Here is a 22,784-nt window from a genome sequence, read left to right as displayed (position 1 = left end):
TGTGTGAATCGCGGCCTGCAGAAATTCCTGGGTCCATGTATGGAGTGTGACTCGGTACCCATGGTACCTGTTGTGTGAGTGTGTTCAGTTCGAAGCGGCTCAAACATGTCGAGTAAAGGGTGCTGTAGCCTCGCGGGCGATGGGCGCACTTTTGGCGGTCGACGATTGTGTAAGTAAACGTCGGAGTGACGTTGCGGCGTAGTGCAGGTTCGCGCCGCTTTCGGGCGTCGGATTTCGGTGCCGGGTAAGCAAGCTTCAGTATTTCCATGAGCGATGCAGAAGCGAGAATTGTTGAGATTAATGCAACGTGAATTCTCTACCGCGCCTGTTTGACGAAAGGGTAATCCAAATACACAACTGCACCTTACAAAAGCTCAAACTTTTCACGCCGAGGATAGCCATCACTTACACTTTAACGCACCTCAGCTGTACTCTATCTGCATCCTTCATTCGCAATAACAGCTGTAAGTCGCAGTCATTTAGTGCCTTCATCACTCTTGCCCTCATTCTCTCCTCATCCTCACCACCCGATCGGACCACCTCCAGTCTGCAACTGCATAATACAAGCAAGGACGGCAACAAATTCTACTTGTGAGAATTTCAGCCCTGGACAGACTTGGGGTCCGTCAGCCCATGCAAGATATGCGCCCTTTCGTGGAGTGACCAGTGTTTCTCCAGCACTTGCTGTACGCTTCTCAACCCATCGCGATGGCTTGAAGCGAAACGGGTCTGGGTAGTGATCCGGATGGTAGTGCGTCGCATGAATGCAGCTATGCACTTGCACATTTGCTGGTATGGTGATGTTGCGATCGGACGCGCGGAGAACCTGGAGAGACGACCGTGTACCTTTTTGTAGGGCGGGGATCGGAGAGTACAGACGTAGAACTTCGTACTGCGGCGGGTTAGCCTCCATGGAGTGACTTGGCAAAGCTTTGGCGCCTGGCGTCATCGCAGGCTGGGCGATGCAATCGTCGACTTACCATGACTGCCTGGCATCTCACAAGCCTTGGGAACAATTCGTTATATTGCCATGTCTCTGGCTTCGTGTCTTTGCAAACATATCTGGCCTCCTGTGTAAGCCAGGTTTGGACCTCGGGATGAGCAGCAAGGAGGAGTATGGCGAAGGCGAGTGTGTTGGCTGTCGTATCGTGCCCCGCAAAGTTGATGACGAAGATGTTACCGAATATCTCGTCGACCGAGAGACCCTTTGTACGATCGTTCACACCTGAACGGCCCGTAGAATAAGCATCTCCAGCTCTGACCAACGATGTCATCAGGCTACCCGACCCTTTCGCGCCCTGGTTCAGTGACTGCATCTCTTCGTCGAGCATCTGCCGCATGTAGCCTTGAAAAGCGGCTGCTGCTTTTCCAACCCGCTGCCACGATTGTGGAAGGAAGCGAGAGGACAGCAATTTAGGACGCAGAACCAGTAGCAATAAGGCATTGTCAAGGATGATCTGCAGCGCATCACGGTATGAAAGTTTAGCGTCGCTGTGTTTTTCGTTTCCCTTCCAGTGACGAAAATTGAAGGGCTTGTTGAATCCCTCTGCAGCAAGAACATTCAGCGATAGAGTTCGAGTGTCCTTCGAAAAACTGTGGACTTTATCTTTTGTCCAAGCTTCGATGAGGTCTTGAGCTTGCTGAAGTGATTCTGACCAGACAAAGCTCATGATACTTTTGTTGAACGGCGCAGCGAGGACTTTACGATGACGAGCCCAATTTTCCGCTTCCGCGGTCGAGATGCAAGGTCCGAAGACTTCGAGGATTTCTGGTCGGTGTGAGTTCATAAAGTACTTCGATGGTTCGGGTACTGCACCATGCATCCCGAGGTTACACATTGTACGCAAAGCCTTTGAAAGGGCCCTTTAGGTGGAGATAGACGCGTATTCATGTACTTACTGTAGGGTTCTGTTGGTCTAGGGAAATCCATCCGTCTAGACAGAACATCACCGATAGCTTCTGGATCGGCGAGTTGAATGTAGATACCAACGGGTGTGACGATGGCCCATACCTTCCCTAAACGCAAAAAAGTGTCTGCCTTGTCTTCGAAGAACCAACCTCGGCGAGCATACGTCGTCCATTGTGGCAGGACTCCCTTAACCGGCAAACGGTCGAGCACTTCCCAAACATGAGACTCAAAAATCTGGAATAGAATATTAAGTGGATCAATTGGAAGGCGGAAGAGGGGGATACCAATAGCTCTGGCGCGCCTGTAATTGAGCTCAAGGCAAACGAGGCTCCATGTAAGGTATCCGGCCGCCAGAATGAGAAGTAATAAGGCGAACATGGCTACCGACAATATGACTCGCTCTTAGCTTAGCTTGAGTGCTAGGAAAACACAGAGAAGCGTGAAACGAGGCAAGTGGGATTGGCGATGTCATAAATAGGTTGAGTGCCGGACTGCTGCCTCTTTCGTGTGAGGAGGACGCACGCGAGTGGCGTTGGCCGTAGCACAATGATCGAAAGAAGAAATCGGCTCGCAGAACGCTGTGCCGCAATTTGTACTCCACCGCTGCGTTGCTTTACATACGTTATTCGGGAACAGTCAGTGTTGCGAATATAGATCCAGTTGTTTTGACAATATTACAACTCGGGGATATTGCTGACGTAGTTGTAAATAAGGAAGGCGCGTCGCAGCACCGTCTAGATATGCTCATGACCTGAAAAGTATCAATGTTGTCTTCAAAACCACTGGCCGTGGGGTACGGCCTGCAACAAAGATCTGAGATCATTGTTTGTTTTAGATCTCTGACCACCGCGATCCTGACCAAAAGCTCCTCACAATTTCGGGAACCTCACACGTAGGAACTGGCTCGGCCATGCGATATCCAACCCAAGCTGGTGCGCTACTTTCAACACCCACTCGGGCTCGCGCATAAACTGACGCGCGACCAAAACAACATCAGCCATAGGGTCCCCTCCGCTCAGCTTCTCCGTCATCTCTACCACGGCTTTTGCTTCCTGGTCAAGATCCGAGTTTCCTCCATCCACTCCATTACCAGCACGAGTAGCACCGCCTTCCTCGAGGATGTCGCGAGCTTGCTCGGCTTCCGTGATAAGGCCCACGGCACCAATGAGAAGCTGCTTGCCGTCTGCTTTGACAGCAGCGCGAACACGGTCCGCAATCGCCACTTGGTAGTTGTTATGCATGGGGATCTTCGCTTGCGGGTTGTTACCCGCGCTGCTAACGTCCAGAAGATCGACCCCAAGTTCCGGAAGCAGTTTCGCAAGGCGAATGGTGCTTTCGACATCCCAGCTCCCGTACTGCTTGCCCAACTCGCTGTTTTCGTGCCACTCTGTAGCGCTGATGCGGAGGAAAAGTGGCATTGTCTCTGGAACGACCTTTCTTATCGCCGTTAATATTTCAATCAGTAGGCGCGTTCGGTTGTCAAAACTACCGCCGTACTTGTCCGTCCTCCGGTTCGAGATCGGAGAGAGGAATTGGTGCACGAGATATCCATGCGCGCCGTGGATCTCGATGACATTTACTCCCGCTTTGACTGCTCTTGCCGCTGCGCTCGCCCAGTCCTGTACCACCTGTGAGATGTCCTCCTCGGTCAGTGCTCGCGGCGCCCAGAAACCACCCGTCTCATCAGTACTTGGGATTCCATCCCACGTCCACTCCTCTCCGCCCATAGGACCTACGACGTCGGCAGGCCACCCTCCAATCTCCGCTCCAGCTCTTTTACTTATCTTAGATCCAGGCTTGGAGGAGGTGGTCCATGGAGCTGCAGTACTCCCCTTGCGTCCCGCGTGCGCGAGCTGAATTCCACTCAGCGCGCCTTGGCTCTTGATGAAGTCGCTCACTCTCCTTAGTGCAGGGATCTGCGCATCAGACCACAGCCCTGGGCAATTGGGAGAAATGCGGCCATTGGGTTGAACACCTGTTGCTTCAATAAAGACTAGGGAGGCGCCTTTCAGTGCGTAGTGCCCAAGCGTTGCGATGTGGTAGTCTGTCAAGGCGCCAGTCTCTGGTCCAATTGCAGCAGTTGAGTACTGACACATGGGCGCGACCAGAATGCGGTTGCGTAGAGTGGCGCCGCGAATAGTGAGAGGCTTGAAGAGCGTTGGTACTGGAGTCGTGTTCTTTGCATTTGGTATGCCTGAATGTCGTTGTACACAGTTAGCTTACACATATCCGTCAAGAGTTTCATTTCCCTAAGTCGCGCCAGGGATATGTATGCTATGCAGTATTCAAAGATTTGACAGAGGTCTTCAGACGTAACCATCCTGCACCCGAAGATACGTACCAGGTGTTACGGCATGTTCGGGTGTGTAGTATGGAATCCCCTGCACGCCAGGGTTATTGTTGTTATCCCGTGTGTAGGACATTGTGGTGTTGTGTTGAGTGTCCTTAGAGCTCAGCGAGGGCCCGGTAATTAGATTATCGCGACGAGAAGTTGTCGAGCGCACCGGGTTTATGTATCAATTTCCATACAACAATCGGAGTGTCAAATTGACTTTAGGTTGTCGAGGCGGCTATCCCACGATAACACATTGATTTGTAAGAGAACTATGTTTTTAAGCGTGAACTAAGCCTTACGTGGGAATACTGCAATGACGTGCTGTATTACCGAGGCTACTGCTTACCGGCTAGGGTACTCTTTCATCCTTGCCCCACAATAAGCACAAGTAACAGGAAACCAACAGCAGAAATGCAAACGGGTATCAAAATTGAAATGGAAAGTCGGCCACCATAGCCTACCAATGCCGCACAACAACTAGCCAATCGCCCTCCCTGATCCCCTGCATCATCGCACCTACCCTCTTTCTCTTTAAGCCCTCCCTCGGGCAGATATCTTCAACAGCATGCTTCCCATCAAAGTACTTCAAAAGTGTGCTCCAGTGCGCCCTCAGATCTGCGTCTGTAAATCTCTTGCCAATAGCTTCTAGCCATCTTGCCTCTACGGCGTTTGCTCTTTGCGGACAGAGGATTAAGGAGGCTGTAAAATGCTCTGGTGAAGGCGGTGGAGATGGCGGAGGCTGATTAGTGGTTTGCGTCGGCGAGGTTGGTGAAAAGGGTAATGCACGTGAAGGTGACGGCGATTTCAGATGCAAAGGAGAGGGGCGATGAGGTAAATTCATGGCTGATGGTGGGAGCGGATAAGGAACTTGTAAGGGTGATGTAGGACGGCCAACTCCATTGTAGGGTATGGTTGTGCGTGCAGAGCTAGCGCTCCCAGCGTCGCTGGATGCGCGCGCAGGACTACCTCTCCAGCCTGGACCGCTGCTGTTGGCTGCAATACGCGGACTAAGTATCGTACTGGCATCCATCTCTTCATCCCCCTCTCTATCGCGTCGAGTCTTTCGAAGAGGTGTTCCAGGTCGCGCGCCTCCAACAACTGTGCCCGCCGACAGGAAACTTGACCGTTTGTCCGAGCGCAGAGAGCCTGCAAGCGATTCGTTATCCTGCAGGTCTTTCTTCATGCGCTCCTCATGCTCCATATCGGCTGCGACTTGTGCTTTGATTTCAGGGCTAACGCGCACCCAGGCAAAGGTGCGAAGCTGCGTAACCCAGCCGCCGCGCATGAGCCAGGCGAGGATATCCATGTACGCATCCCGATGCTCAGCTGTAGGTATCAAATATCGATATTCTTTAGGCTTTTGAGATAGCAGGCTGAGCATCTTTGGTAAGCTAGGGAGGGTCGGGAAGCGTTGCGCATATGCCACCATAGCAGTTTGTAGAGTCGACAAGTCAGCGTTGGGAGACACGATGTAGGTGTCTCGTGGGTGTAAGGGGGTTATCAGTCTTGCGCGACGCCAGTATACCAAGTGGCTGGCTATGTATTCCATATCCTGCGCATCGATATTGTGTTTGAGTGAGATCTTCAGCAGTGACTTGGTGGGCACGATAGTGCGGATATAGAAAGAGAGAGCTGCGGCGTTCGCCTTCTCGGCTTGGAGGTCTTTGAGAATGACTTCGGGGTCCTGGAGGAGTAAGAGAGCCGCGTGCTGGGTCATGGGAGCTTCGGGTTCATCATCGATTACTACATTGGAGGTTGTCAGCCAGAGACCGGGCATTTGAGGTTCCATTGCATTTGGCAGGTAAGGTGTGGAATCCGCTTGAGGAATCTGGAACGACGTGTTGAAGCTCGCGTCAAAGTGGATATGGGCAATCTTGTCTGTCGAGATGGCATCGAACATGGTGGCAAGTGACTTCGCTAACGGTGATGTGCTGATGATCTTCCTCCACGTTGCTGTCAAAGACTCCCCGTTTTCCTTTGCGCGCTGCTTGATGTCGATGATACGTTTCGACTCCTTCCACACATACTGAAATCGTGCTTCTTCGTACTTTAGCGCCTTGGCGTACTTCTTGGTCACGTTGTCATACATGTCTTTGACACGCATCTGGTGTTCTAAAGCGGGTGGATTAAGCACAAATACAACGTTAAACATGGACATGTCAGGGGTGTTGTTCGTGGTGGAATCACTCTTGACGTCGGACCCAACGTCAGACGCCGCGGCCGAAGGCACTGCAGAGTCCATGTCGTGGCCATAGCCAGCCTCAAAACCTGGGGGAAGTACAAAGACATCTTTCTTCTCTGGCCGCTTGTCATCCCGCGAACTCTCTTGTTGGTCCGAAGCATTGGCGGTGAGGTTGGCCAGTAAGTCGCCCTCAAGTAGGCGCTCCTCTTGCGAGCGGTTCCGCCTCTTCTTGCGCTTCTTCCACAGGCCGTCGTCCCTCACGAACATGGGAGCGCCTACGAAGACGATGCTCTCGACGCCGAGCTCGAAGCGCCTCTTGTTGAAGGCCTTGGTGGGGCACAGCATCTTCTCCAGGGCGTCGACCTTGAAGCCCAGCACTGTCTCCCAGTCACGGTCGCCGCCCTTATGCTTCCCGTCCTTGTCGACCTCGACGCCGTCGCCGTCGCCGTGGCCTTCGACATCGTCCTCGTCGAAGCTCTCCTGCCTGCCCCAGGCGCCCGCAGCAGGCCGCAGCTTATCTCGGTCGCGGTGGCTCGCAGCGGTTCGCCCAGACCCCCGTCCCCCGCTTGCCCTGCTGCCAGCCTCATTGTCGTCATCGGCACCATCCGGTTCGGTGCTACTGTCCCAATCGCTGTCCGAGGCGTTGGACTCGTCGATGCTGCCCGTTGTCGTGTCGTTGCCAAACCAGGCGGGTGCCTTGGTCGCCAAAAGAGCCGCGGCCGACGGCGAGATGGGCGGGTAGTGGAAGACAAGGCGCGGGCCCAGCGAGCGCGACTTGGTCACCAGGAGCACCGCCTGCAGGTGCGAGTTGGGCGGGAGAGGAAGCTCCATTGCCTGCGACGCGCTACGGCATGCGCATCTTTCTTCTCCTTCTTTCTTTCGTCTTTTTATCTTCAATCCTCTTGCTCGACCCTCACATCCATTACACGACGCGTACTGCTGCTTTCAGCTTGTGGGGGTTGCAATCACTGGCAGCGTGGCGGGGACCTTGGTCCGGTTGCGAGGAAGCTTGGGCCACTCGGCTTTTGTCCTCCCAAGTGACGTCCATCAAGCCAGAGACGTACCATCGAGCCACCCACCAAACTAAAACACTTGAAAATCATACTTGTAGCAAGCACCGCCATAGAAAACGTAAATATCATGGGTGTCTCTGCCTTCAGCGACAATATGGACATCAGCCGTACCCTTCAGGTCACAACTTTGGATGCTCATTCGAGAGTGGCTTACCTCAGGGTCCACAATCACACATGGTATCTGCTGATCATTATTCACCGACGTGATCATAGCCGACCTTCATCTTAGCGCTAGAGCCTGTGTAGGTATCCGGCACAGAATATGGAACCTCATCATGGTGCGGGTTACCCTAGATTTGGCATTGGATGCCTGACCTGAGAGCTTCAGCGGATAGCAAGCTTACACTAACTTTTTTTTTGATGCAAGAACGACTCACCGTATCAGGTATATGACATTGTTCTATAGCCTTCACTGACAATCAATCATGGTGAAGTGCAGCTTCGAAAGATTTGAGATGGATTATTGTTGAGCTGCAGTCAGTGACGATACGACATCGATCTTCCTTGGTGGTCTAAATGTCTGAAACATAATTAGAATCAATTTCTCGCCATTCCTTCTTCTTTTTCAAGATCCGCGTAACTGTGCATCGCCACAGACAGCCGAATCGTCTTACCCATGCCCGTACCAAATTGGCGCCGGTCGGTCCCTTCTCCGCATGTTCGCCAACTGCGCCACTAGTCGGCCCAGAAAGCCGCTCGCCCGTGCACAAACCCTATCCTAGAGTATGTCTAAGTGGTCTCGATGCGAGCTCCACATGGTCATTATTAGCTAATAGACTATGATCATTCAAGGTGGGAAATGGCGGTGTCCTGCTCAGATCGCCGCCAGGTTTACTTCTGTCCTGGACGTCTATCTTCAATCCTCAGTTCATATCTGCGCATAGGTGAGGATGTTGGATAAAAATCTTCATTTCTGTTGCGGCGACCATTGATGGCACGGTTTGATTCAATGCCAGTTGTACCAGTTGATGCGGCATCGCCGCCGCGGTCTCTAACTGTGGTGGTGGCAGGAGCGTCAAAGCTCTTACCGCGCGATGGAGACAATCGTACGATTTACGCAGGAGAGCCGCCTCGTGACCGTACCATATTCACAGTATTATCTCTATTCTGTATCATAGTGCTATCACTGCTGCTAGGTACGTACATACCGTGGTCATCAAAGCTCTGTACTTATTTTGCCCCACAACGAGCATCACAGTAACTGACTATTGACCCGATACTTTCTGGACATTGAACATTCCTGAAGCGTAATGGCTGACGATTTGCAGGATCTCGATTTAGTCGGCTACGACGCAATGCCGTCATGAAGCGAAACCTCACTTCCATGCTCGTTCTGGCTATGTACCTATCTGTCCTGTCCTTCATTATCTGCTCCGCAGTCATGCTGGCCGGCCAAGGATTGTACAACTACGGATTATGCTTCAGTGCCACATGGATCTGCTTGATTCTGTACACTCTTTCGAAATTCATAATGTCAGTACTGTTCCTTGTCAGGAGTATTGGTACCCTGTGTTACCCAGGGATGAGCGGTGCAGCACTTATACTATTGACCTAGTACTCTGCCTGTGGATGAGTTGCGCCATGCTGACAATTATAGTTATGTCTTCCTCGTTGAGCGCATTCACGTTGTTCGCGCGCCTTTTGTCCGCCGCAGTCACGATTGGCTGTATCTATCATGTCTCGTCCTGATGTCGGTGTCCTTTCTAGCTGTCGCTATCAACGCGTACTTGTCCCCCATCATTACCATGGAACCAGATGATGGACGCTGCCATATGGGCATACCTGGAAAGGCTTCGATTCCGTTCATGTCAGTGGACATTATCGTTGACGTCGCCTTGACGAGCGTGTTCATCTGTCTCCTGCGCCCGCTGGTCAAAATGCATGGACTGAACAGAGTGTCGAACGTGGTTGGAATCCCAGGGTCGCAAAAGCCTAGAACGGAAAAAGAAAGGCATGACACTGCGGTGCAGAAAAACATCAAGACGCTGCTTTGGAAGAGTTTGATTGGAAGCCTGCTGATCATGATTCCCACCGTCGCGAATATGGTTCAGTTTTATATTACGGGCGGAAGGGAATTGGCGCTGGTTTGCCTAACGTTATGCACGATAGATGGTAAGTGCCAATCTCTTTCTAAAAGACCAATGCCCTGGCGAGTCACTAACGTTTTGCAGTCAGTTGGGATGCTGTGGTCATCCACTGGCTCACCTTCGGATCGGCGGAGCAAGAAAGAATGTTGTCACGAGCCACACCACCTTTGGACCTCCGATCGAAGAACAAAGTATCGCCAGATCCGGAAGGGCTTTGCCCCAGCTGTAAAGTGTATAAGGCCACCCCATCAGATGTAGTCGTATCAACTGTAGCGACACCTTTAGAAGAGCCGACCCACGCTCGTCTCACACCATCCACTTCTCATACGCTTTCAGTCGACTTCCTACGAAGGACCACGTCTAGCGACTCGATATTACCAGCGCAGAATGGCTGAAATGAAACCGTGCATACATCCTCATATCTCAAATCATAGCGTTTTGCTGTCAGTTTATGCGGAGTTCAGGAGTATATGCATATGCCCACCATTTACCGCTCAAATTGAGGAACGTAAACAGGCTGCGATACCCACACCTTTTCCGCTCACATCTAGACCAAAGCAGACTTCGAAGTTTGTGCACTTGTTGAAAGTACTAGTTGCGGTCTGCCTCAACTAGTGCAGGACCCGGTCTCGTTAGTTGCTCTTGGACAGATTAGAGCCTCAAGTAGGTCCCCACGGGCCGCACGAAGATCATACACTTGTGCACCGTCCCGGGCCTGCGGGAAGTGGGATTCGACTGCGGACTTATCCAATGAATGCTTCGTTCAGCGGTGCGTTTACGCCACATGTCGTTGCTATGAATCAAGTTGTCACATCGCGCGTCCACTACATGTTGACTTACTGGATTGACCAATCGGGTCAGCGCCATGACATGGTCAGAAGCTATCTCACCGCGCCACACGCCTGTGCGGACCCTCTAATCATGGCTTCAAGCCAGCAACATCGCAATATCAAAGCCATGTCAACTGAAGTGTCGGCGGCGATAAGTACTCGTTGAACGAGTGTCTACATTGTTCGATTATAGCGAGCAGGTGCGCAGCTGTTATGCTGACCTCTGAGATGAACCCAATTACCAATGCGCGAATTTACCGTGACACGGATAGCGATCCGCATACTGGCATCATAGAAACCACGGAAAGGACAGAGCTTCACAAGCCCATTGAAGTGACATACCTTTTTGAGTGGCATGTTCGTCCTTCGTATGTCTTCTAATACGGTGATCTTCATCCATTGCCTCAACAAAAGTTTGGGTACTGGACAGCTCATTCTAGGATAAGTCGGGGTACTTCAACCTTTGACAAATTATACGACTTTTTCCCGCAGTATTCCCTCTCATGGCGCAGCTTCCTTACGACCTGAAGCTGGACATTATAGACAGGGTACTGAACTCCTCGCCCAACCTCCATCTAACTTTTTTGACATAGCTGAGCAACACAGATAACAGCTCCTTCGGACTTGCGCGCTCTATGCCTCACGTCCAAATCATGGAGAGCAGCAGCAGCTCCACGCCTGTTCGCACACGTCAAGCTGAAAGTCCACGAACGACCCGACGTGCACAATTTCCTCCGAACTGCGGCGCAAGGAGCTCCACTCCATGCAACGAAGAGCCTGGACCTCATCTACGAACCACAGAGCGACCGTCTCGATCTCGATTTCGACGCGCAGATTTTCTCCATCCCGGAACGGGACCGCGACATCGATGCAATTTTACGTTACATTCCTAAAGATAAGCTTAAAACGTTCCGGTGTGCACTCTAAAAGTTTCCTTTGTTGATCTCTTTACATGATGCTGATTTCATTGCTAGTTTCATAACTAGTGGCAATGGAAAGCATGCCATGAGCTATCGATTGATTGCGCGACTTTTGTCGTGCCAGTCGTCGTTGAAGCACATCAACATTCACATATCGGCGCGCGATCCTGAGCCACTTCTGATGGCGGAGATAGCTCAAGTCGCGGATCTATTGAATCTAGACACTCTCCATATCGAGTGTAGTGGCTACAGAGGACGGCATCGATTTCTGGGATGCCTCTTAGAAAGAAGCCCAAATTTGCGGCGTCTGGGTCTCGGGGGAGGTAACGCATCTGTTCCATGCGCACTCGACGTGGTGACAGATGGTACATTCCCAAAGCAGAGCATACAGGAGATTGTCATTCAAAGAGAGTGGTTGGATCGCGAATCCTTCTGTCAAATCAGCAAGATCATAGATTTTACGTGTCTCAAGCGTCTCATTCTCTGGCAATGCATCGACGAACCGGTCGACTTTCTCTGCCAGCTTGTTGCGGCGATTGAAGGCAAGATATCGCCTATGGAGCACTTCGCCTTGGATACGTCAAGTTTCGGGACGCGACCATATGGTATTATTCCCCTGAGGGAACTCTTCGGAAGCTTTCCACGGTTGAAAAGCCTTCATCTGGGCGAATATGGGGCGGGTCCCACTATACTGCTTACCCTGGCAACATGTCTTGATTTTCTGGGCAAGACTGTCGAGGTGCTTTCGATTCATGACCACTGCCTGGCAGCCCCTCTGGGTCTCGAAGAGATCTCCGTCTTGGGTCATCGGCTGCCTTTGCTCAAGAAATTAGGACTTCAGATTGATGAGTCTTGGCTTGGTGTCACACCGAGAGGGAGGAGATATATCGTAAGTATGCAAGGTCTCGTCTGTACTGGATTCAAGCTGACAAGTGGCTTACAGGCGGCGCTCATACCACTCAGACATCTACGGATACTCCACTTGCGGCACCCTTATGCGCAGTGTGAACATCCTAGCAATGAGAGTTGCTATCCGCCTCAGAAACTAGCTGATTTTGCATTTCGTCGCCTAGAGAACCTACAAGTTCTTGTAATCAGTCGTCAGCATTGTGACACGAGTGGCACAAGCAAACCCAATTATAATGCCCGGCGCATGGTATATGTCAGAGATTATGAGCGTAATCCACGACATAGGAGTTTAAGGGGGACGCCAGCGAAGCCACTTGCGAAACCTGTCAGTATGGAATGGTTGCGACACAATGAGTCGGACTTGGGAGTGCTCTATTACGATCCGTTGACACCGTGGCGTGGTGGATGGCCTGGATGGCTGGACGAAGAATGATGATCCGTACATCTACTACAAACCCAGATCAAAGGTTCCGCGTACTTTATTGCTGAACCTGGATTATCAAAAGCACACCGAAGCCTCTGAAGCCATACTGTATCTTTCCCATGTTCTTCAGCGTTGGAACTCGGAATCATTCAATCAAGGGCATGCCACACGCTTGATTCGCTTGCTTTATAGCGTCAAATGAGGGCTCCAATGGGTCACCGGCTACGTATTAGGATGTGCACTAATACCCAACGAGAGACCTTGATACTAAAGCCATCGCGCACCTATAGGTCATGCGACCGTTACTGGTCATGACTTTCACATTCAACGATCATACTGGACATCTAACGCAACCAACATGCCACCTTTTTTTTTTTTTTTCGAAACTCGTCGTACTTCGATCTTGACTCCGCTTAAGCGAACACATCCGTAGCAAACCTCTCATTGCGCAAGCCCTCCCACCATTCCATCAACCTTCCCTCGTCCACCTCTCCACCCTTCTTCCTCACTCTCTCCTCCCTCGCGACTCTCAGACAAACATCCTCAACACCTTTGCCCACCTCGCGGCTCCCGCATACGAACAATTTTGCCCCCGCGTCAAAGAGCTCGACTACCTCTTTGCGGTCATGGTAGAGACGATCTTGCACGTACTTACAGCCTTCCGAAGAGTTTGAAATGTCAGTAGAAGCACGAGAAAATGCGTAGCGGAGTGACACAGCGCCAAGTCTCTCCCAGCGCGAGAGTAGCTCGGCGTATAGAAGGTCGGTTTCGGGGTTGCGACAGCCGTAGAAGAGTAGAGCGGGTGCAAGGGTGCGACCAGCTGCTATTTGTGCGGCACGCTCTTGAATGAAACCTCTAAACGGCGCGAGACCTGGACATGGAGATATTAGCATATGTTTCGACACATTGTGTTCTTGTTGAACTCACCAGTTCCCGCGGCAATCATAATTACGGGCACATTCGTTGCATCCTTTGGCAAGTGGAAGGCTTGGTGTGAGCTTCTCACTGCAACGTGGAGCTTGTCTCCCACGGCTAGGCTGGACAGATAGTTGGACGCCACGCCTACAAAACGGCCCTGGCCGCTAAATGCGGGCTGGTCGACGACGGCAAAGGTGAGCGTGACATTGGCTGGATTCCAGAGCGGTGACGATGATATCGAATACTGACGTACGCGCATCGGAGGCAGCATCTTCAAGAAAGGGCCAAGTGGCAGGCACACTGAAGGGAAGCGTTCGAGCAAATCCAGCACGGATACCCGCTTCTCAGTTATCTCAGCGGTGAAAGCTTCTGTAGAGAGGCGGACAAGCTCGCGCTTTGCGGCTTCGTCTGAAGCAACGTCAACCAGGGCGGTAATATCGCGTTTTGTTGCGGGCTGGGCGAGCTCCACATAGGCTCCGAGGACATCATTTGCTGAGATAGGTGTGTCCACTGGCAACGTGGTAGGACTCGACGATGTGATGGTGAGCATACTATCCCAAGCTAGACCGAAGTATCTCATCGCGCGAGCGACATTCTCTTTGGGATTCACAGGTAGTATGGCAAGGTAATCTCCTGCAGAGTAGCTCATACCTGAAGGCAGGCTGACTTCAATGTGCCGCTTCTCAGGTGCATTGGGTGCACTGAGCACTTCCACCGCTTCTACTCGTGCTTCTCGGACGTCTTGGCGAAGCATCGACGAACGTGGAGTGGTAACCTCGATGTCAAGACTGGCTTCGAACGGAGTGAAGTCGGACGAATCGGAGGCACCATAGCGCTCTCTCACGGCTGGCCAGAAGATCTTTTCTTCCCAGGCTTCAAACTCGGTGAAGATATCGCCCTTTGAAGCGTCGGCAGTCCCCATGTCTGCGATTCTTGTTCCACCTCGCTCTTCTATAGCCCTGTCTATGGCTTTTGGGACTTTGTGAAATGTTGTCGCCCAATCCCGGTGACCGCACCCAAAAACCGTGAAATCTACATCAGTAAGTTCCGAGCCCGTCAAATTACCAAGCCAGGTGACGAAGTGAGCGGCGTTGTCTGCGGGTTGCCCCTCGTAAGACGCCGTAATAATGGCAACCGGTCTATCCTTGGGTAAATTCTCTTTCACAGCGTCCAGCGTGTCTACCACCGCGCTGAATCCGTGATTTGGAGCGTCGCTAGCGAGACGGTTCGCTAGTGCTTCACACGTCCCAGTATTTGATCCGTAGTAGACAGCCATTGGCTTGCCCTGAGCCGCCTTCTTCTTTGTCGCCTGAGCTTTCTTCTCGCCTGCATGCTCGCTGATTGAGGTGGACGCAAGAGCACGCTCTAGCGTGGTAGGACTCATGTGGTTTCGCAGATGAGCTCGCATATAGAAGCCCTTGGGTTTTATTGTGAGCGTTTGCTTGATCTGGAGCTGGTAGGAGGGGTCTTCCATGGTGAAGTTGAAATTCTGTAGCAATATCGCCAGCACCAACAAAGCCTCTTGCCAGGCAAAGGGTCGGCCTATACACGCTCTCATTCCATTTCCAAAGGGCTTCCAGGAATTAGGAAACTCCTTGTTGCGGCGCTCGAATGCTTCTTCTAACATCCGCTCGGGGCGGAAGTCTTCTGCGTCTTCACCCCACACAAGCGGATCGCGGTGCACCTTCGGTAACACTGCAACAATAGGAACGCCCTTTTTGCACTCATACTTTCCACCCAGTGTTGTGTCTTGTTTGGCAGAGAGACCGATTGCTGGGGCCGTAGGCTGAAGTCGGAGGGATTCGCGGAGTACAGCATTCAGATAAGGCAGCTTGGTGAGATGATCGACTGTTATTGGGTTCTTCCCAATGACCTCATCGACCTCTTTTTGCGCTTTCTCATAGGCGCTTGGACTCTTCAGCAAGTAATAGAACGTGAACGATAGGAGGCCGGAGGTGGTTTCGTGGCCAGCAATCAGGAAGGTTATCATGTTGTCGATTATGCTTTCTTCGGTCATCTTTTCGCCCGTCTTTGGATCAACACCATTCAACATGCCGTTCAGTATGTCCTTCTTCTCCGTCGGGTTCTGTTTCCGCTTGTCGATGACGTCCTGGCTTACTTTACGAAGTAACTCCACATTCTCCCAATACTGGGCAGTCTCCGAGCGGTAGAACATCTGCGTAATGGGGTCGCGGCGTGCGCGATCTCCACTGACTTTCAAGAAATCAGCCATCGCCTGGATGAAGGGGTGCATGTGCTCCGAATAGTAGGAATTGAAGCGGAAATCCATGGCGCACAGTGCAATTGTATCCAGAGTCAATCGCGTGAAATCATCCGTTACTTGAATGAGCTGCTCTGGGCCCTGGCGCGCCCATTTCATGACCAGTTGGCTTGCGATGTCGTGCATCTCGTCGAACATGTTCCTGATGGCCAAGGGGCCTAGCGCAGGGAGGAGGACTCGGTGGGCGATTCCCCAATTTTTCTCCTCGGGTCCTCTAGCTGTAAACAGCCCATCATGAGTACCGTTTCGGACCTCGTTCAGAGAAGCTGCTATAGTCTTCGAAACTAAAGATGGGGGCTCAAAGTCAGTGTAAGTTCACAAATCAAGGAAGTGGGTGAAGCAGGTATTCTAGCCAGCTACTAACGTCTGAAGATTTCAGACTTAGAGGTGTAAGGCCTGGAGTCTTAGACAATTGCTCGGCATGAACACCCACTTAGTACCCCGACATTGCGTACATCGCTCTTCATTGCTGACCTCATTCATCAGTGCCTGCGAAGCGATTACGATGCGATCGCCGCCGATGTTAAATTTCCATAGAGGTCCTAGCAAGATGAGTTCAAATATGCTCGACGCGACGTTCGAGCCTGGAACACGAACCATAGATGTCTGTCAGGCGCATAAAGCTCAAAGTCGGGTTTTCACCATCAATATCACCCAGGTTGCCTATGATAGGCATACCTGGTGGGCCCGGTATCGGTTCGTAATCCATATTGAAATTTCAACTGTCGTGAAGGTCGTAGGCGTCGTGAAGAGCGTTGCAATGTGCTTATCCGAATGGTGTCCCCTTAAACGGCGGCGGACATTCAGTATATCTTTATAGTGTGATGCAAGGCTTTCCTATCCACAATGACCCCATGCTCCCCTTACGTGCGAAATTGTGCATGAGCAACGCAGGGTTGCGTAGACATAGGTTGTCCCGCTTCGCCGACTCCGAGAGGGTTCGCCTTGTTGAGCGATGACGCTGCGGGACATGCCTCGGTGTAAGATGCAATTGCTGGCTGTGATTGGCTTAGTGCTTTGACTAAGCTCAGCCTCGGCGCAGAGCCGCAACAACTGCGAAAATAGGTCGCGGAAAGCGGTCACGGAGCTCGGCCGAGCGTTTCGCAAAGGTGTTCTCGTTCGACCAAGATACGCCAAGCGATGCTCTTCTTCAGAGCCTCGGCTGATGGCGAAATGATAAGGGAGAGCGTGGAAAGGGCTTGACTGGCTTTGCGGACGCGCCGTTCTTCACGTGAAATACAACACGTACCGTGGGACTACCACGCTCCCTCATGACGGAGATTTTTGTATTATGTAATTACGCATGTCGTCTCAAGTGCTATGTATCGACATTTACAATTAGGGCGGCCGGTCACCCATTGGGCAGTCCATGTATATAGCCTTCGCTCCTGTGGTATCATCGCATGGCGTATCGTCCCTTCGTCTCCTCCCTTTTATCATATCATACACAAGTACAAGCTCGTCTCACAAGCATCTACAGCCTGGCAAAAATTCCAAAGAACACGCCGAACCCGACAAATGCGGCCGAAAAGCTCCAACGCGCTGATCCACCCTGCGCAGAAAGGTCGAAGGGGCTTCCGTTGCCGATGTTCGTTGCCTGAGCTGGGGCAGAAGAAGCAGACGACTCTTGTGGTTGTGATGGCGCCGCGGCAGTCGACGCAGCGGCATCTGCATTTGAAGTTGCAGCGGGACTGGCGGTCGGCTTGCTCTCAAGCGTTGAAGTCACCATTTCTCCCGTCGTCATGGTACTGGGGCCCATGACAATCGGAATGAGTACTTGCAGCGTGTTCCCATTGTCATTTGTCGTCGTCACTGTGACTGTGCTCGTGATAGTGCTCTCTAGGCCGTTGCCTGATTCTTTGGAGGTCTTGGGGCCTTGCGTGGAGTGTTCGGCCCTGCGTGTGGATGACGGGGTCGCTGACGTTGTGGCGGTTGCGCAAGCGTAGGCGCTGCTCAGGATCTCGTCGGGAATCTCGTCGGGAATCTCGTCTCGAGTGGCTTTGCAGTACATCTGTAGAGGCGCGAGGAAGCTGAGAGCGACATTTAATCCGTCTGCATTACAGTCCCGCACCGCGCATTCGACTGCACTAGTAAGGTAATCGCCATCCTGGCTGGACTCGCATATGCCTGTATCGCGTCAGTACGCGTAGTGCAGAAGACATTGAAACAGACTGACAGCTCTTAGAGTCGCATCCACTGCTGTCCAAACACGTTTCCCAGCAACTTGGAAGCCCATGAACCCAGTCCCACCCGCCTCGACCGTGCGCGACAGCTCCTGCAATAAAGTTCACTGCCACTACCGACGCAGTTGCTGAGAACCACATCGTAACGTCCGGGAAGGAGTGAACAGGAAGAACGTGATAGACCACCAATGTGGAGAGTCGAGACTAATGGTACAGTCCACGGCTGCCGGCTCAAGGCTGCCAGCAGGTCGCCTGCTTGTGCTGAGCCCCTTCACGGTGCCACGGCATCACCGCCTGTCGCTCACAGCTTTCGCATGATTATGCCATGATTGATCTACGCGAACACCGGCGATCCCTCTGCAACCAATGAAGTGGCGTGTCTCGTTTTGGGAACGTGAAATGCGCCGGTCCCTGTCTTATTTCGGGCTGCGCTGGCGTTTCAGGTTGAGCGGACCATGCACACAGCTTTGGACTCTTTGGTAGAGAGCTGCCCTTATACATGATCCTATAATACCGAACCCAATAGCTGGCGATCTCTAGACGACCTTCATGTTGGCACGAGAGGACGGGTCTCAGTTCTTTCAAATGTTGGTGCGTGCAGTGTCATGTTCTCCAGAAGTGGAAGGGCGGGGACATCCCCACTTGGGGCCTAAAGGCCGACCGGGGAACACGAGATCACGTGCGCGTTCTTTAGCCATGGAGGCCTCTTCACAACCATGGACGCCTTTATGAACATCAGCTACGACCGCCTTTTTTTTTTTAGCGCGGCTGTCTAGTCGTGGATGGTCCTGATCTGCCTCTTGCGTCAACGTAGACGTCGATTATGCAGTATAATATCATCTCAATATCTTAAAGACTCATGATAGCTTGAGTTTACCTATGGCAGGTTATTGAGAGTTTGACTTACAATTAGATTGTCTAACAAGCTCAAGCTGACCTCCTTTAGCTTCTCTCGTATGCAACGCGTAGATCTCGATATATGTCCGCACTCTACTCCAAGAGCCGGTGACGGCACGAAATGGTAGCCTCTTTCAATCGCGGAGCTGCTCGGTCGATTGAGATCCCCAGCTTACCATCGGTGCGACTTGATCATGCGCCAACTGCATCACAATGGGTGTGAGAGGCGTCGAGTGGCAATTACATAGCTGGTACGAACAGACTAGGAGTGGTCAGAGAAGGCAGACGAATAAGACTCTACTCGACATCCATCCTAGCCCACCCGACCTCAGCAGTCAAGCCGCCACCCACAGCAGCAGTCGAGCTGCCTCTGAATCTAGTGGGTCTCTTACTCCGACGCCATCAGGTGCAGCCCAAGCACGACACACTACTGCTGTGAGTAGGCCGGACAATCTTCTATAGCACTTGGACTAACACAAGTGTTGTAGATCCAGCCAATCCCAACCGAGGGTCCGTTTTCCTGTTGTCCCAAGAGGCGTCAACCATCCCAGAACTTTAAAGGGTTATCATATCACTGTTTGGTGATGCACCCAGGGCAGATTGTGGACCCGGATTCGCCCTACCCGAATGGGACACAGAAAATACCGTGCCCAAGACGATGCGGCGCGCTCTTCCCTTCGTATCACGCAGCTAACCATCATGTTAAACCGAAGTTCGACGAGTGCCCTCTACCTGAGCCAACATCCTGCCCTTGGAACAAGTTTAGCGGTTGCCAGTATATCGTAAACACTGCTCGAGCTGTTCTCGGCCATGCGCTTTGCCATACACACGATCCCCGCGGGCCATACCAATGCTCTCGTAAGTGTGAACATTAATCATTGTGGATGTATATAACGTCGTTAGATCCTGGCAGTTGGCAGATAACAGACTGGTTATTTTGATCGTAGTTTAGCCCCTCGAGAGAAGCGAGTTCGCTAGTGAGTATATTGAACCCGAACTCTTCTAAAGAGATATTCTGTGGAGTAAAGACACCCTTGCAAGCAATCTCTGTTCGGTCAAGCGGCCGCCTTACTGCCTCCCGCCGCTGTTGCTGTCGCACGCACGCCAGCCAAGACTCTTCTGTTCAGTTACTCTCATGTCATTCCCGAATGCTCAATGGAACCTCTAATTACATCATTGTGGAGAATTATTGGGACAAAATCTCGCAGTATGTGGAACAAGAAGGCTGAGCACTGTGGATGCAGGTACAATACCTTTTCTACTGCCCACACATGACTGCACGATGCGCGATTGTAGAGAAGGCCGCGGATGCGATCATATCGAGGGTTCCAGTAATCGTGCATAGACTCGTCGGCGCGTATCTGTTTGCATATACAAGAGTAGATGACTTGTGATAAGATGTTGCAGTTGCCGGAATAACATGGGCAAGAGCAGCAATTGACAGCTAGCCACTGCCGAGATGAACTGCCAGATCCTATGCAGTGAGCTTATACTGCCATGTCAATGTTGTATAACATACATATGTATACAATATGGCGCCATGCTCATGCTCTATAGTGCTATGCTACAACCGTACTCATACAAGACACATTAACACAAGTAAGAAGCGGATGGTATGTACAACGCGCTTTCCTCATCACACCGTCCTTGCCTACTCCGAGTCCTCCTCCAACCCCTCCCACAGCTGTTTCTCCTTTTTCGGCCACAGCCCGGTAAACCAAGATGCCCCTTCCTTACCAATAGGCATGCTGTTCGCTCTCTCTTCTTCTTCTGGAGTGAGTTCGAACTTCCTCATCCGTTCTCCGATTCTTGGATCGATGACCATGTCGTCTAACCAGACCCTCTCTCCGTCGTCATCTTTCCTCTCCTTTGCCGTCTTGTGCCACTCCGGCTCTTCATGCGTGAGCAGCCGCTGCTGTTCCCACTGCGACCCTTCGTCATTGTCCAGGCTAGCTAGCTCGGAAGAAGTGTGGTATGGTCTGTATGCGCCAAGCACAGCGGCAACAGTTTGTCGGCCCGCTTCGTCTGCAACCTTCCGCCGGTTAAGGAAGCGATACATGCGAATTGGGAAGTTGAAGAAACCGAGAAGGTGCGGGAGCGCGACGGTGGTGGACGGGCCGAGGGCTTGTGGGCACGTAGACGGAAGTTGTGCTTGTGAGTATTCGGCGGTTGTGTTGAAAGGTGGTATCTGTCTCTTCTTCTTCGGCTTCGTCTCTTCTTCTTTGGGCTTTTCGGCTTCAGAGGGCGGTGATGAATCGTGAACGGTTGTAGGGGCAGCGTCGTCGGTCGGCGCTGATTCCGTAGGCTGTTCAGGAGTTGTTGCTGGTGCGGAAGCTGGTGGAGCTTCAGGCGCAGGGGGTGCGGGTTCGTACAGGTCTACAGAAGGTGGAGGGTCCAAAGGCCCCAGCCATCCCTCATGCATACCTCTAACATACTCCTTCCAGGTATGTCTCCCAATTACTATATCGCCTGCCGGTCCGTCCCATTCTGGCACACCGGCCCTCTGTCTCAGATCTTCTATGATGTCTTTTGTGTCGATTTCAGGCTCTTCCTTCAAGCTTTCTCCTCTCTTCCACCTCAACCTGCGTATCCTTTCTGCCAACCCTGCCCTGACATCGCCCTCTCTTCTTCCCTCCACCGCATCCCAATCCAGTGCCGCAGCAACCAGTATCGGCTTGACGTATTCGTTGAAATGGTCGCGCGCTGCTACAAGTCCATCTGCCGGCGGCGCAGACAGGTAAACAGTGAGCTTACGCGGCATCTGACGCTCGTACACAGGTTCTTTCGCGATGTGTTCGACGGCTTTTGTCCATTTTTGTTGTATGCGCTTCTTTTCGCGACGGTCATAGACAACAGCGGCGGTCCACGAGCCGGTAATGGAGAGAAATATCATCCAGTTTCGCGAGGGAAGTCTCCATCGGAAATTGGGAAGACCTAGACTTGTGAGCATGGGGAGGTAGATATGGACAGCGGAACAGAGACGCACCCATCATCCTCCACACAGGATTCGGAGGCTTTGGTGGCTTCGCAGCATTTTGCGCTGGATTTGGCGCTGGCGACGCTTTCGCGTCGGATTCAGCCATGCTGTTTAAACGCGGAGTGATGATTGCAAGCCCGTCTTCATCGGCGCGACAAAAAGTTAGACGCGGAGGACGGAGCTGTATCGGCCCGATGTCCCCCCTGGACTTTCATCATCTTCTCGCTAGCGCTCGCTACGGATGACCCACAGAACCCCACACCCAACCAAAAGAATTCTCACTTGTTCCACAAGACAAAACCCTCGCAAAAAAGGAAGCTTTTCAGCTATTGGCGGTACTGGGAATCGAACTGTTGTTACAGTCAGTACACTTGTTTGATGCGTTGATAGATCCTCTCAAGGAGAGGGCCAACCTACCCCAGGCTGGCGCGGAATTATCATGTGCTTTCCACAACGCGACGTCATACCACTAGACCATACCACCGTGGTATTTGTTGGTGAGTCGCAATCACCTGATTGATGGAGGTGCTCAAAATTTTGCAATACATATACCTGGTCAAAAACTCCACAGCAGCGTTAGAATACAGTCTGCCGAATAATGTGACGCTCATGTCCATGTTGTGTCATCGTGATGCAAAATTGATTGGTATGTGGGACGATGGGATCCACTTAGACGATTCGCTCGGCTCACAGGACCTTCACGTGTGTACCCCTTAAGCAGCAATATTGGTCGAATTAGGAGACACTAGACTGGCTCATTTTAGTGTGAAAGAGAATCGCCTCCTTAGAGTAACACGGAAATGCAGTGAGTTGCTCCAACGAAGCACCTCCAAACCATACACCTCACTATGACAATTAT

The 22,784-nt window shown here is 51.9% G+C and overlaps 6 protein-coding genes across 6 annotated transcripts; all 6 read right to left on the bottom strand.

Annotated features, from left to right (window-relative positions):
• Positions 1 to 600: 600 nt before the first annotated feature.
• Positions 601 to 2,287, bottom strand: N0V89_005193 (uncharacterized protein; the record flags this gene model as incomplete). The annotated part of the gene is made up of 3 exons (XM_056213971.1): positions 601 to 789; positions 981 to 1,768; positions 1,900 to 2,287. The coding sequence occupies 3 exons, from the start codon at positions 2,285 to 2,287 to the stop codon at positions 601 to 603; spliced, it is 1,365 nt and encodes a 454-aa protein (XP_056071238.1).
• Positions 2,288 to 2,778: 491 nt separating this feature from the next.
• OYE32_1 (NADH-dependent flavin oxidoreductase) lies at positions 2,779 to 4,332 on the bottom strand (the record flags this gene model as incomplete). The annotated part of the gene is made up of 2 exons (XM_056213970.1): positions 2,779 to 4,103; positions 4,251 to 4,332. The coding sequence occupies 2 exons, from the start codon at positions 4,330 to 4,332 to the stop codon at positions 2,779 to 2,781; spliced, it is 1,407 nt and encodes a 468-aa protein (XP_056071237.1).
• A 369-nt stretch (positions 4,333 to 4,701) lies between these two features.
• Positions 4,702 to 7,349, bottom strand: npr3 (Nitrogen permease regulator 3; the record flags this gene model as incomplete). The annotated part of the gene is made up of 2 exons (XM_056213969.1): positions 4,702 to 7,260; positions 7,344 to 7,349. 2 exons carry the CDS (start codon positions 7,347 to 7,349, stop codon positions 4,702 to 4,704), a joined length of 2,565 nt encoding a protein of 854 aa, XP_056071236.1.
• Positions 7,350 to 13,082: 5,733 nt separating this feature from the next.
• On the bottom strand, positions 13,083 to 16,577 carry N0V89_005190 (uncharacterized protein; the record flags this gene model as incomplete). The annotated part of the gene is made up of 4 exons (XM_056213968.1): positions 13,083 to 13,540; positions 13,597 to 16,152; positions 16,324 to 16,410; positions 16,466 to 16,577. The coding sequence occupies 4 exons, from the start codon at positions 16,575 to 16,577 to the stop codon at positions 13,083 to 13,085; spliced, it is 3,213 nt and encodes a 1,070-aa protein (XP_056071235.1).
• Positions 16,578 to 17,342: 765 nt separating this feature from the next.
• N0V89_005189 (uncharacterized protein) lies at positions 17,343 to 17,879 on the bottom strand (the record flags this gene model as incomplete). Its single annotated transcript, XM_056213967.1, has 1 exon — positions 17,343 to 17,879. One exon carries the CDS (start codon positions 17,877 to 17,879, stop codon positions 17,343 to 17,345), a length of 537 nt encoding a protein of 178 aa, XP_056071234.1.
• A 2,720-nt stretch (positions 17,880 to 20,599) lies between these two features.
• Positions 20,600 to 22,031, bottom strand: N0V89_005188 (uncharacterized protein; the record flags this gene model as incomplete). Its single annotated transcript, XM_056213966.1, has 2 exons — positions 20,600 to 21,882; positions 21,935 to 22,031. 2 exons carry the CDS (start codon positions 22,029 to 22,031, stop codon positions 20,600 to 20,602), a joined length of 1,380 nt encoding a protein of 459 aa, XP_056071233.1.
• Between the last annotated feature and the right edge of the window lie 753 nt (positions 22,032 to 22,784).

This window comes from Didymosphaeria variabile, assembly GCF_027946475.1.
Source record: "Didymosphaeria variabile strain IMI 356815 chromosome Unknown scaffold_4, whole genome shotgun sequence".
Taxonomy (NCBI): Eukaryota; Fungi; Ascomycota; class Dothideomycetes; order Pleosporales; family Didymosphaeriaceae; genus Didymosphaeria; species Didymosphaeria variabile.
This window is presented reverse-complemented; position numbering and strand designations above follow the sequence as displayed.